Source organism: Diorhabda sublineata, chromosome X, assembly GCF_026230105.1.
Source record: "Diorhabda sublineata isolate icDioSubl1.1 chromosome X, icDioSubl1.1, whole genome shotgun sequence".
Taxonomy (NCBI): domain Eukaryota; kingdom Metazoa; phylum Arthropoda; class Insecta; order Coleoptera; family Chrysomelidae; genus Diorhabda; species Diorhabda sublineata.
In genome coordinates, this window is record NC_079485.1 from 783427 (window position 1) to 796876 (window position 13450).

The 13450-nt window shown below is 32.2% G+C and overlaps 1 protein-coding gene across 1 annotated transcript; it reads left to right on the top strand.

Moving 5' to 3' along the window:
* The first annotated feature begins 996 nt into the window (after positions 1-996).
* Positions 997-2675, top strand: LOC130450693 (serine/threonine-protein phosphatase 2A activator-like). The gene is made up of 7 exons (XM_056789247.1): positions 997-1074; positions 1128-1216; positions 1270-1473; positions 1525-1742; positions 1793-1917; positions 1977-2185; positions 2237-2675. The coding sequence occupies exons 1-7, from the start codon at positions 1044-1046 to the stop codon at positions 2612-2614; spliced, it is 1254 nt and encodes a 417-aa protein (XP_056645225.1). The 5' UTR covers positions 997-1043; the 3' UTR covers positions 2615-2675.
* Positions 2676-13450: the final 10775 nt, after the last annotated feature.

Here is a 13450-nt window from a genome sequence, read left to right on the forward strand (position 1 = left end):
GTAAAATGGAAAAAAAAAACATATTAACATCGTTTCAACAGAGATATTAAATTGTCCTGGTAGTTATATATGTTTACAAAAGATCATTATTTCCTAACATCTTCGATCAACAAGATTTGCCTTTTGTATTCATCCCGAAGTGGTGTTATTGAGTTAAACCCTCCCTACGAATGACGTCATTGCGTTGGGGTCCATCTGCCATATATTCATGCACGTGTTCGTCTGATATTTAAAGTTAAGACTGGTGAATATTTGCCACTAGTAAATTCGACTACGCACTGCGTCGTCAGTAAAGAAAAGCCCTCTCGATATAATTATATAGGTACCAAGAAAAATATCCAATAGAAATATTTGCCTACAATATTTAAATGAAGAAGTTTAAAATGATTTTTTAGGGTGCAATTGAAAAAATGTCAATCTACTTATATAAGACCCCTCCATCGATATTCATTACAAAATAATTATCAAAAATCACAGGAATGACGTCACATCTCATCCACCAAGTATAATTACAACTCCACCTTAATCTGATATGTTTCAATAATTTTTCTTTTCAGATGAAAATCGTGTCTTTAGTAATAATTTGTCGTGGCGATGACATGTTAATTTTCTTTTAATATAGATAATATTTTTTTGTGTGAAATGATTCAAAACTTCACTATGCAAGCTCCTGAAACGGTTCAATATAAAATCAAGTCGAATTAAGTATCTTCCACTGTCTCACGATGCCAGATTGTTTCGATCGAAGTTTGTCGTTTTCTTTCTTATCCAGCGACCATAATACATATGTGAATTCTAGTAGATACATACTACGACAAATATTTACACCTCACGCGGTTGCGCGAGACCAACTCCATACTTCATGAATCCGATCAGGTCCGGCTTTTATTAATTCATAGAATTAATAAAAAAAGATTGCTCTATAAACTAGAGACTCGATAGTATATCTTCTCAACAGAACGCATCTCTTATTAATTTAGAATATGTCATTATATCTGTCATTAATTTTATACTTTCGAGGCTAATTTTCAAAATTAAAAGTTATGACATATCGACGTTATTATCCTGGTTTAAGTAAGTTGTATTTGTATTTTTAGCTTTTAACATCATGTTTTAAACTGTTACAGTACTAGATGATCATGAATTTACCACCCCGACTAAAATGATTAAAAAAAAAGAGGACATGAAACGTTGGGAAGCATCGCCAGCATATAAAGTTAGTATTCTATATTATTTATATACTAATTATTATTTAATGGTTCATTTTAGGATATATTCGAATTTATCTGTAACGTGAATAATTATATCAGAGGGAAGACCAATTCAATGGGCAGTGAAAATGCTTCAGAATGTGTTGATAAAATTTACAGTATGTTGGATACTCTTGATGAATGGATAGATGAAATTCCTCCGGTCAAAGATAAACGCTTTTCAACTGAAGCATACAGAGACTGGCATGCAAGACTTCAAAGAGTTATAATCAAACAAATATGAATTATGTTTATCTGACTAAAAATGTTTCAGGAAGCTGTGCTGCTGATAGCAGATATGTTACCGCATTATTTATTTAGGGCATTACTAGAAATAGAAAAGTATTTCGTAAACGCATTCGGAAATTCTAATCGAATTTACTATGGAACTGAACACGAACTGACTTTCATTATGTTTTTACTTGCACTTTTCAAAATTGGTTATTTAGACATTGATGATCTAGTACCAGCAGCTTGCAAAATATTCGTCAGGTTTGTGAAGCGAACAGTATAAATTTATTTAATTATTCAGTGTATTTTAGGTACTTACATTTAGTGAGAAAACTACAAGTAACTTATAATATGGAGACCGCAGGATGTCGTGGTTTTTGGCGCTTAGATGACTACCAATTTGTTCCTTTTATATGGGGCAGCTCTCAATTCATAAGTTAGTTGACGTATCCTTTTAAATCAGGATCTTAGTGAATGAATTCCATATTTTTTTAGAAAATGATTCTTGGGATCCTACTTGTTTTCTGAAACAAAAAATAGTTGATGAATACGCATACGATTACATGTTTCTTAGTTGCGTCCAATATATCAATATAGTGAAGAGTGGACAATTTATTCAACATTCTTATCAACTATGGAGCATCAGCGCCGTATCCAGTTGGACGAACATTAATGAAGGTCTTTTGAAAATGTATAAAGATGAGGTAAGTAAGTTTATTTTGAAAGGAATTTCGATATTAGTTTATGTTTTACAGGTTTTGTCCAGATTTCCTCTTGTCCAACACATTTACTTTGGTTCATTATTTACCTTGGATCCGTTACCAAATCGGGTGATTCCTCGACGAAAGACCAGCTTTTATGAACTCAACCAGCTTCCATCAAATATGAACTACTGCGATCCCGATTCTTCTGACTTTTCTGCTTCTATTGAAATGTCCTCTGCGGAAAGCGGTCCCTCATCAATTGACCCTACAACTAGTGAAACTTACAAGGAAATAGAAGAATTTGATTTTACTCTCAGACTACCATCTGATGCTAATATTACAAAAACTAATTCAAAAATATCTAGTGACTTAAAGAGTAATAAACGAGACGACAAAAATGTTGATATCGAGAGTTCTATCAAAGATTGAACAATACAATTTGATTTGAATATATTTATTTATATGACCCCATATTCTAAATGAAAAGTATTTATCTAAATTTATTTCCAATTCTTGCAATTAAGAAATGAAAAGCTATAATTATGATACCCTAGTTTAATTTTCCTATAAGAATACCATATTACCATTTGTACGTATGTATCTGATTATTATAGGCAAATATCCTGGGAAAAATCAACAACATAATTTCGAAAATCGGATTTTGGTGACCTTCGAACAACTTGTCTTTTTTTCTATTGAATATTTTCCAAGAAAAAATAGAATTTGAACTAAATACTGAACTTGAAACTAATTGATTGGTCCAAAAAGTAAAATTATGATAGTCTGAATTGGTTACTTTCAATTCATTTGCAAAAATTAATTAATTGACGTACCAACGCGTTAAATAATTTTTTTTTTCAATTCTGTTTATTTAACAATATTGCACAAATTTTACAAAGTGTATGAAAGAAGCCGGTCCTGCTTCGGCTCGAGAATCAAGATCTGGACTGTGACCTTTTGCCGGTGCCGGCGTTGGCGAATGGGTTGATTGTTCAGGTACCGTATTATTTTCTCTTCTTCGATTCGATGACGACGATGGCGTAAATGCTTCGCTTTTGCTTTGCCTTGCTGGGGACATGTACGACGAATTAATTTTTCAAGGGCAACTTAAAAATAATCATGTGTTTACAACTGGTTTTGTAGTACTTAGCTGATAAATGCTGCTAAATAATGTTGTTAAGAATGAAAAAATCGTTTATTTTAAAATATGTTTTCGTTAAGAGTAGTTAGTGGACAGTAAAGAATAATATTGAATACAGATTATTATCGAATTTAGGCAAAAAATTGTATCTACTGGATCGATATTGTGAAAGATGTCTCAAAATTAATTTAAATAATAACTTTGAATTTGTTATCCATATTAATGATTAAGATCTTCCACTATCAGGACAAGGGTTGCCTTTTAAGTTTTTACAAAAAGTGAAACATGGTTATGGATGTCTTCGGCTTCTTGAGGTGATGAGAATCGCTGTCCGCGCATCTTTTGTTCGACAATGAGAAACAATAAAAAGTCATTTGGTGATAAATCGGGTGAATACAGGCAATGAGATGGAACATATATTTCCCCCACCTTAACGTAAGTCACATGCCGATCTTCTTTAATAATGTTACTCGGTATGGTCGATTTTGGTCGACTTTCTCGATATTCTGCAAACCAATTGTACATAGTCTTCTCTAATGACGTTTCATTACCAAACGTGATTTCTATTTTTACACGCACAAAGTTGCTTCTTTTGAACGTTCGCTAACAACTACTCAGTCATTTTCTAATCGGCTTCACAATGTCAAACGTCAGTATTCACAAATACAGTGGTGCCACAATTTATTAATGCCACCTGTTGTTCGATTGTAAAAACCTAACAACGTTTTGTCTGGCTACACTATATAATATTGCATCATGTATTCTCATATTTATATATGCACATAACTTATCTTTTGTTTAATAAATCAAAGGTGAAACGGCAAGTCTCGCTAAGTAGAATATGAAATTGCTTATAATAAAACTGTACACTACTTTCCAAGATGACAAACTAGTACGAGGCGACTTATTGTCACTTATTTGTAATCAGTTTTAAAAAATAATTTGTGCTTGCTCATTTCTAAAGTAGTTATTTTTTTTTGGGAAATATTTATTATAGAAGTAATCTTTGATTCCTTTTGACTTACTAATATAATCAAATTTCGAGTTAATTATTCATTTCAAAAACATTCGTTTTGCGGTGGAATTTGCACACATCAAACTGATTAATACTCTTCCAGAATATTGAATAATCGATTTGTCATATCCGTGTGACATTGATAAAATTTTATGAATCAGTTCATGTCTGAGACTCCGCATTTAAATTGTTTAAATCCATACACGGATAGTCAATTTATTGAATCGCAAAACACCAAAGCAGGTTTTTGCATTAGTAATAGAACTATTCATATACCGGGATTCTTCTTCTTTCAACTATTCGTCTATACAATATTGGCTATTGGAAATTTCAAAATAAAATCTTTCTCCTACTCATTAGAATCGAAATCGATCAGTATTATACAGTTATCACTGCTTTAAAGCAGTTTTTTATTATAAAACTTGTTTAGGTAAGATAGAAGTGAACATTGGAGTGAGCATTGGAGAAGAAGAATGTATGTAAGTATGGATTTGGGGTTTCGTAAACACTGCAACCCAAAGGATCTATTGTGTCCCTCTTTCTTGCTGAAATCCTGGAGAGCCAACTATTTTCAGCTTATCCATTAATCCCATTTCTTTTAAAATGTCTAGAATGTGGGATGGCTTTAATTGCCAGAGATGTTCGTCTTCTATTTCATACGCACCCAGGTGTTTCTTAGTGTTTCACACTTTGAGAGAATGTGAATAGAGGTTAGAGAACCATAGAGACAACAAAACTCTGCGAATGTCAGCAAAAGGCTTAGGAACCTCGATGAAGTAGTGTAACATCTCCGGAAGTGAGACAAAAAACTTGTTTAGGGAGGAGTTTCATATCTTGGAGGCAGAACAATGAGATGTCATGTACAAAATATCTGTTAGGTATAGATGCAGAGCGGCTGAAAAGGGCGAAATGACTTCCCAAAAAATATACAATCTAATCGATGAAAATACAAAATGAGAGGTGGAATGTCTGAGCTGGATACTTAGATCCGTGAAAATTAGGAAAAATGTAAATTTAGTCTTGAGCTTCAGCCACTATTGTTTATTTCTTTTCTCAATACTACAAATCATCAGATTCATGTACAAACGATTTTATTTTCTTTGGGGTGCTTCGAATCTCAACGAACTAAGGGAGCAACTCAAGTAAATACCGTTTTCCATAATAACACAATTTCCAATCCGTCATCAAAGATTTTTGCCACTATTCAGACACAATTTCATGAAGAAGACTTCTCGAGACAACAAGAAATTTTTCCGATAAAGACGAAATTGTGAATTGTCCTTTATGTTTCAACTATTTGAATCCAGTCCGAGAGGTCGAATTTTTGTAGTCCTTCTTGGAGAATATTATGTTAAAATAATCTCAATATCAATCGAATCAGAAGTGAAATGTATATTTTAATTTGACATTATTCAAGAGACGAGTAGGTATAATGAATAAAATTAAGTCCACATAAACGGTATTCGAGATGATTCCTGAACCGACGTAGAACATTTCTAATTTAGTTTCGTAATTTTTTTCATCGGATATGATTTTCTAAATGCAGGTGAAAGTAACGGCTTATTGTTGTTAATAATAGAAGATTGTAAAGTTTCTGTTAGATTGAATGTAGGTAAAATGGGTCTCACTAGAAATCTACGCAGTTATTCGTTTGACAAAATATTCGACTATTTGTTACTTAAAACATATATAGTATAAAGTATTTAAAACGAATACATGGAGTGTTAAATGTATTGATTCCATGACTATTGTCAAGAAGTTATTGGAAACAAAAGATACCGTGGTAGCAAGGAAAACATGTAAAAAAAATTAATGAACGAAAGGCACAGCGTTGGTTCAATCGTTTTAGTAGTGGAGATTTGACGCTTGAGGATCGTTCGTGTTTTGGTCAACCACCTACGTGGGATATTGAGGTCACGACGGAATTAGTAGAAAACCAACCTAGTAACATTGTTACTAGCGATGAAAAACAGCCCGAACATGCCGAACTCCGTGGTTAAACAAAAAAGACAATTAACAAACAAATCCCGTCGCAAAGACAGATTCCAGATGGTTGAGCTGATGCGAATTCATGAAGTCAAAGACAATCTTTTGATAATTCTACAAAATGTGGATGCGACATTGGTTAATGAAATGTTTTGAAACTGTAGCATTTAGTTATCTCTTCTGGAATGATTTTGTTATCACTAGATGCGACGATCCCGATAAAAATTTTTGTGGGGACCCGATAAGGACCTTATCAGGTAAATCTGCAGCCTGATAAGGTAAATTTTAGGATAACTTGACAAGGACTTGATGAGCAGATCACTAATAGTAGCTGAGAAGTCATGATCAGGAAGACCTTATGAAAATTAATTTTCAATAGGGTCAACCTAATGTGACCTCGTCAGGATAACCCAATAAGAATTGTTTTTCTCAATAAGGTGTTCCCGAGAGTTTCCTTATATGGACATGATCAGGGAAACCTGATGGAAGATCAATTAGGGTTATCCTGATGCGTCTCTAGGAGGTTCTTAATCAAAAATTCGCCGCCAATTTATAAATTCAATAGAAGAAGGTAGGTAATGCAATGGCTTATTTTAGGCTGGAAAAAAAATTAAAAAAGAATTGACAGAAGATAATATTCGAAATACTATAAAAACGATAGTTAAAGCTCAATGGAAAAAATGATTTTTTGATTCGTCAATAACTTCCCTGTAATGGTAGTTTTGTAAATAGCAACGATTGTTTGTTTTCATTTTTTTATCCTGTTTCCCGTATTATATATATATATATATGTATATACTAATAATAATAAATGAAATGTATAACTCGAGCCATACATATGGATACGTACTAAAATAAAATCGACTCCAGTCATTTGTAAACTATTTGAAAACGGAGAAAGGCGTTCCTACGAGATATTTTTAGACTTATAAGTACGCTCCATCCAAACATTTTCCGGTAATTCGTTGATAAAAATAAAACAATCTATTTATATCGATACTACTACGTCAAAAAAATAATTAGTTGCATATTCCGGTGGCTTTACCAAAACAAAATAAGCCAGAAGTGCGTTAGTTTGTTTTACAAACTTATAATCTACGTTCAGAGAGTAAAATAGCCGCAAATTATTGTTTGATAAAGCTACGTCTTTCTATTTTTCAAAACTAAATGATTTATTATCCACAAAATAAAAAATTCCTAGTGATTTCGTTATTGTGATCAATCAAAATTGAGACAAATTAATATATTCAAATTGTATCCTCCTATCGCACACCACTGGTTGTTTGAGTGTATGTTATGACATTAAAAACGTATAAAATAAAATAATAATAATAAAAATATATAGACAAAAATTTTATAATTTTTTAAAGCGTTTTTTTTATAACTTCTGTAACACCTCGTATAACCATTTTAAGATTATAAAAAACACGTAAATTATTTATATTTATTTTATTTTATGTTTAGCTCGTGCCCGCAGTTCCCCCTGATTCGATGTGTGTATTTTTCTATCCCACAACAATCGGGCAATTAAATAATTATTATGAACTGGTTTTGTTTAAGATAGTCGATGAAGGTATTTTTGAGACTGCTGCCTATATAGGAAAGAATACAAATTAAATCGAGTTTAACGTGATGTGAGCTGGGCTGTCTGCATTACTCGATAGTGAGCTCACTCAAGGTAAACAGGTTATTTCATTTAACTCACAAACCTCTTCAAATATCAAAATAATGCCTTTATAAATGTCACAGTGTGTACAGGAAACTTAAAACCATACTATTTAGGTCAGCTGAAATAAGATTTTTATTTATATTACGCGTTTGTTTTAGGTATTCAAATTAAAAATATACAGGGTATCTTGTTATAAAGATGATTCTTTCGACTATATAATTTGAAAAAATATCCAGCACGTCCAATTAAATTCGCACTTTTTTATTATTAATATTACGAAATGTGTTATTCAAACTATCCAAAAAATGATGTTACAAAAATCGCGTTTAATTACATGTACGCAATTTATCGATACTTTATACAGGGCGTTTCAAAATTATCCGCCAAAATGCGAAATTTCGATAATAATTAAATGTATTCGTTATCACTCTTGATCGCAACTTTTCGCGCCACACCCTGTATATACTGTGAAAAAATATCGAATTTCTGTACAGTTTTGTATGAAAATTTTTAATTCGTATCTATTCGTAAGAAAATCGAAGGGAAGTACAAGTTTTACGAGATATTTCGAGTTTTTTAATTTCGAAAAAATCCCAGTCCACAATGTATAGCGATATATCCCTTTAAACAAGAATAGCAACATGAAATCATGATAAATGACCAACAAAAACTTGCCCATTAATTACATGTACGCAATTTATCGATACTTTATACAGGGCGTTTCAAACTTATCCGCCAAAATGCGAAATTTCGATAATAATTAAATGTATTCGTTATCACTCTTGATCGCAACTTTTCGCGCCACACCCTGTATATACTGTGAAAAAATATCGAATTTCTGTACAGTTTTGTATGAAAATTTTTAATTCGTATCTATTGGTAAGAAAATCGAAGGGAAGTACAAGTTTTACGAGATATTTCGAGTTTTTTAATTTCGAAAAAATCCCAGTCCACAATGTATAGCGATATATCCCTTTAAACAAGAATAGCAACATGAAATCATGATAAATGACCAACAAAAACTTGCCCATTAATTACATGTACGCAATTTATCGATACTTTATACAGGGCGTTTCAAAATTATCCGCCAAAATGCGAAATTTCGATAATAATTAAATGTATTCGTTATCACTCTTGATCGCAACTTTTCGCGCCACACCCTGTATATACTGTGAAAAAATATCGAATTTCTGTACAGTTTTGTATGAAAATTTTTAATTCGTATCTATTCGTAAGAAAATCGAAGGGTAAGTACAAGTTTTACGAGATATTTCGAGTTTTTTAATTTCGAAAAAATCCCAGTCCACATTGTATAGCGATGTATCCCTTTAAACAAGAATAGCAACATGAAATCATGATAAATGACCAACAAAAACTTGCCCATTAATTACATGTACGCAATTTATCGATACTTTATACAGGGCGTTTCAAACTTATCCGCCAAAATGCGAAATTTCGATAATAATTAAATGTATTCGTTATCACTCTTAATCGCAACTTTTCGCGCCACACCCTGTATATACTGTGAAAAAATATCGAATTTCTGTACAGTTTTGTATGAAAATTTTTAATTCGTATCTATTCGTAAGAAAATCGAAGGGAAGTACAAGTTTTACGAGATATTTCGAGTTTTTTAATTTCGAAAAAATCCCAGTCCACATTGTATAGCGATGTATCCCTTTAAACAAGAATAGCAACATGAAATCATGATAAATGAACAACAAAACCTTGTCCTTTAATTACATGTACGCAATTTATCGATACTTTATACAGGGCGTTTCAAAATTATCCGCCAAAATGCGAAATTTCGATAATAATTAAATGTATTCGTTATCACTCTTGATCGCAACTTTTCGCGCCACACCCTGTATATACTGTGAAAAAATATCGAATTTCTGTACAGTTTTGTATGAAAATTTTTAATTCGTATCTATTCGTAAGAAAATCGAAGGGAAGTACAAGTTTTACGAGATATTTCGAGTTTTTTAATTTCGAAAAAATCCCAGTCCACAATGTATAGCGATATATCCCTTTAAACAAGAATAGCAACATGAAATCATGATAAATGACCAACAAAAACTTGCCCATTAATTACATGTACGCAATTTATCGATACTTTATACAGGGCGTTTCAAACTTATCCGCCAAAATGCGAAATTTCGATAATAATTAAATGTATTCGTTATCACTCTTGATCGCAACTTTTCGCGCCACACCCTGTATATACTGTGAAAAAATATCGAATTTCTGTACAGTTTTGTATGAAAATTTTTAATTCGTATCTATTGGTAAGAAAATCGAAGGGAAGTACAAGTTTTACGAGATATTTCGAGTTTTTTAATTTCGAAAAAATCCCAGTCCACAATGTATAGCGATATATCCCTTTAAACAAGAATAGCAACATGAAATCATGATAAATGACCAACAAAAACTTGCCCATTAATTACATGTACGCAATTTATCGATACTTTATACAGGGCGTTTCAAAATTATCCGCCAAAATGCGAAATTTCGATAATAATTAAATGTATTCGTTATCACTCTTGATCGCAACTTTTCGCGCCACACCCTGTATATACTGTGAAAAAATATCGAATTTCTGTACAGTTTTGTATGAAAATTTTTAATTCGTATCTATTCGTAAGAAAATCGAAGGGTAAGTACAAGTTTTACGAGATATTTCGAGTTTTTTAATTTCGAAAAAATCCCAGTCCACATTGTATAGCGATGTATCCCTTTAAACAAGAATAGCAACATGAAATCATGATAAATGACCAACAAAAACTTGCCCATTAATTACATGTACGCAATTTATCGATACTTTATACAGGGCGTTTCAAACTTATCCGCCAAAATGCGAAATTTCGATAATAATTAAATGTATTCGTTATCACTCTTAATCGCAACTTTTCGCGCCACACCCTGTATATACTGTGAAAAAATATCGAATTTCTGTACAGTTTTGTATGAAAATTTTTAATTCGTATCTATTCGTAAGAAAATCGAAGGGAAGTACAAGTTTTACGAGATATTTCGAGTTTTTTAATTTCGAAAAAATCCCAGTCCACAATGTATAGCGATATATCCCTTTAAACAAGAATAGCAACATGAAATCATGATAAATGAACAACAAAACCTTGTCCTTTAATTACATGTACGCAATTTATCGATACTATATACAGGGCGTTTCAAACTTATCCGGCAAAATGCAAAATTTTGGTTTCTGCGAAGGATTATTAAAAATAAGTAAATATTGCTAGCTAAGAGATTCTTCCACCATCTTCCATGCCGGAGTATAGTCACCCGTACTTTATAATAAAGTATTGTACGTCATATATTGTACTCTATACTTATAAGAACAATAAAGTACGCGAAAATAATTTATTTCGCAACTTTATGGAGAAATGTTTCATTAAACCAACTTTAAAGTCAGATATGTACTTCTGATGGGTTTGCAGAACTATCAACTGCACAAAAATGGCAGCAAATATTCAATAAGAATTTTTTACACTTGTATAAAGCGATTTCACTTGGACTACTGTCCAATTTCCGCCACGTCAGCATTCACAAAAACAGTTTTTTCTGTGACGAATAGCAAATGGCGGAACGAAAGAACCAAAGCGTCTCTGAATTTGATAATAAATAAATTACTTATTTATGTCAAGTCAAATTAGACTGTGAAGACTGTTCAATAGATATACTAATTGCAAAAAACGACAAAAATATGTTTTTAAACATTATAAATTGTACTTTTTAACTGGTGAGTGTCAGCAGCAAGGTCGAGCTCATTCACTAGGGCAATGAGGTTGATTCACTCACCAATTCTTGATGTAATCTTTTAATAGTCTGCTCACAAACACCTGACATGAGACAAGCTAAGGTACACATGGACGGTCCTTTTGCGCGAAATTCGACTGACGACTGGCATTTTAGCCAGATACGGTCATATCTGAGATGCCACCTTCATACTATAGACATCCACGGACGCTCTGGAATACCAATGGTGTATTGGAGGTGAAGAAACTGCAGTCGTTGATGAGGAACCAGACTTTTTACATTTCGCTAACAGGCGTGGCCAAAGACTCTTAAGTCGTATTTCCTAAAAAAGGAAAAGAAAAATACAACTTCGAGAGATTTTTTTGAAAAAGACATTGACAAAGACTATTAGTGGGCTTTTCATCCTTTCATGGCCATTCATCAAAACTACATGACAGATAAGGCTGTGAAGTTTCTGTTTTGGAAAACTCTAAGATAATAAATAAAATAAATGCAAGAATTGAACAAGACTTTTGCCCACTGAAAGTGACTTTTATTTTGGGAAATTAAAAGAGAACAAAGAAAATTCTCAACAGTTTCCCGCGTTCAAAGAGGATATCAAAAACATGTACATTATTGGAGTAAAATCTTGGACTGAAAATTTATACGAAGACACAATTCACATGGATGACTTTAAAAGATGTTCCTGAATGGAATCAAGTTTCCGATATATATAAATATCACAATACAACGTCAAAATTGAAGTTTTCTGAACACTAACAAAGAAAACCTTGATTTTAAGAGGCTGTTAGCACACATGATATGGATGACCTATTTTAAATCTATGATAGGTCAAGGCTGCTCTACAGCATTCCTAACTATTCGTCAGTATTTCTTCGCTACCCCAGGATAAAACGCAAACGTTGAAAGAGTTTTTTTCTTGATAGGTCAGCAATGGACGAAAGAACGCAACAGATTACATGTTAACACTGTTGCCAAAATTTGACAAGTAAAGATTTTTACAAATACATTTTGAAAGAACCCGAGCTCTTAAATTAATTAATTATTTTTATTGTGTAACTCAAAGAGAAGTTTTTTATTGTTTAACTTGAAGAGAAGTTTTTGATTATTATTTTTCAGTTAAAAAAATCTGATTTGGCATCCGATTTTATTTATTATTTCACTAGAACTTGACAAGATTTGCTGTATTTTACATACAATTTTTTGTCGTACCTATTAATAATGAGACAAAATCCTCAATGTTCGGCCAAACTGGTTTGGCAACCTGGCAACCCTACACGATTGGTTCAAACCAAGTTACCTGATTATATTTTTACAGTAGATTGGTCTTTGGTATTTCAAAATTTATTATTCACCGAAAAATTTAAACCCATTTTCTTTATATTCATATGAAAACTAATCTATCCGTCAGATTTAAATAAAATTTTGATAGTTGACAGCAGGACCATTTCGAAAACTGATCATATAATCTCCGTAGCGAAAGTTTTGTCATTTTCTGAAGTCACTCTTCAGTAAAATCGTTTCCGGAAAGCGAATGGAAAAATATATAAATATTTAATGAAAATTTAGAGATTTCGACGAATTTTGAACATCCTCAGACTTGGATAGTAATTGAAAATGAAATTTTTTTATTATAAACGGAAAGAAAGAAACAAAGCAACGCATCCTAATATTATT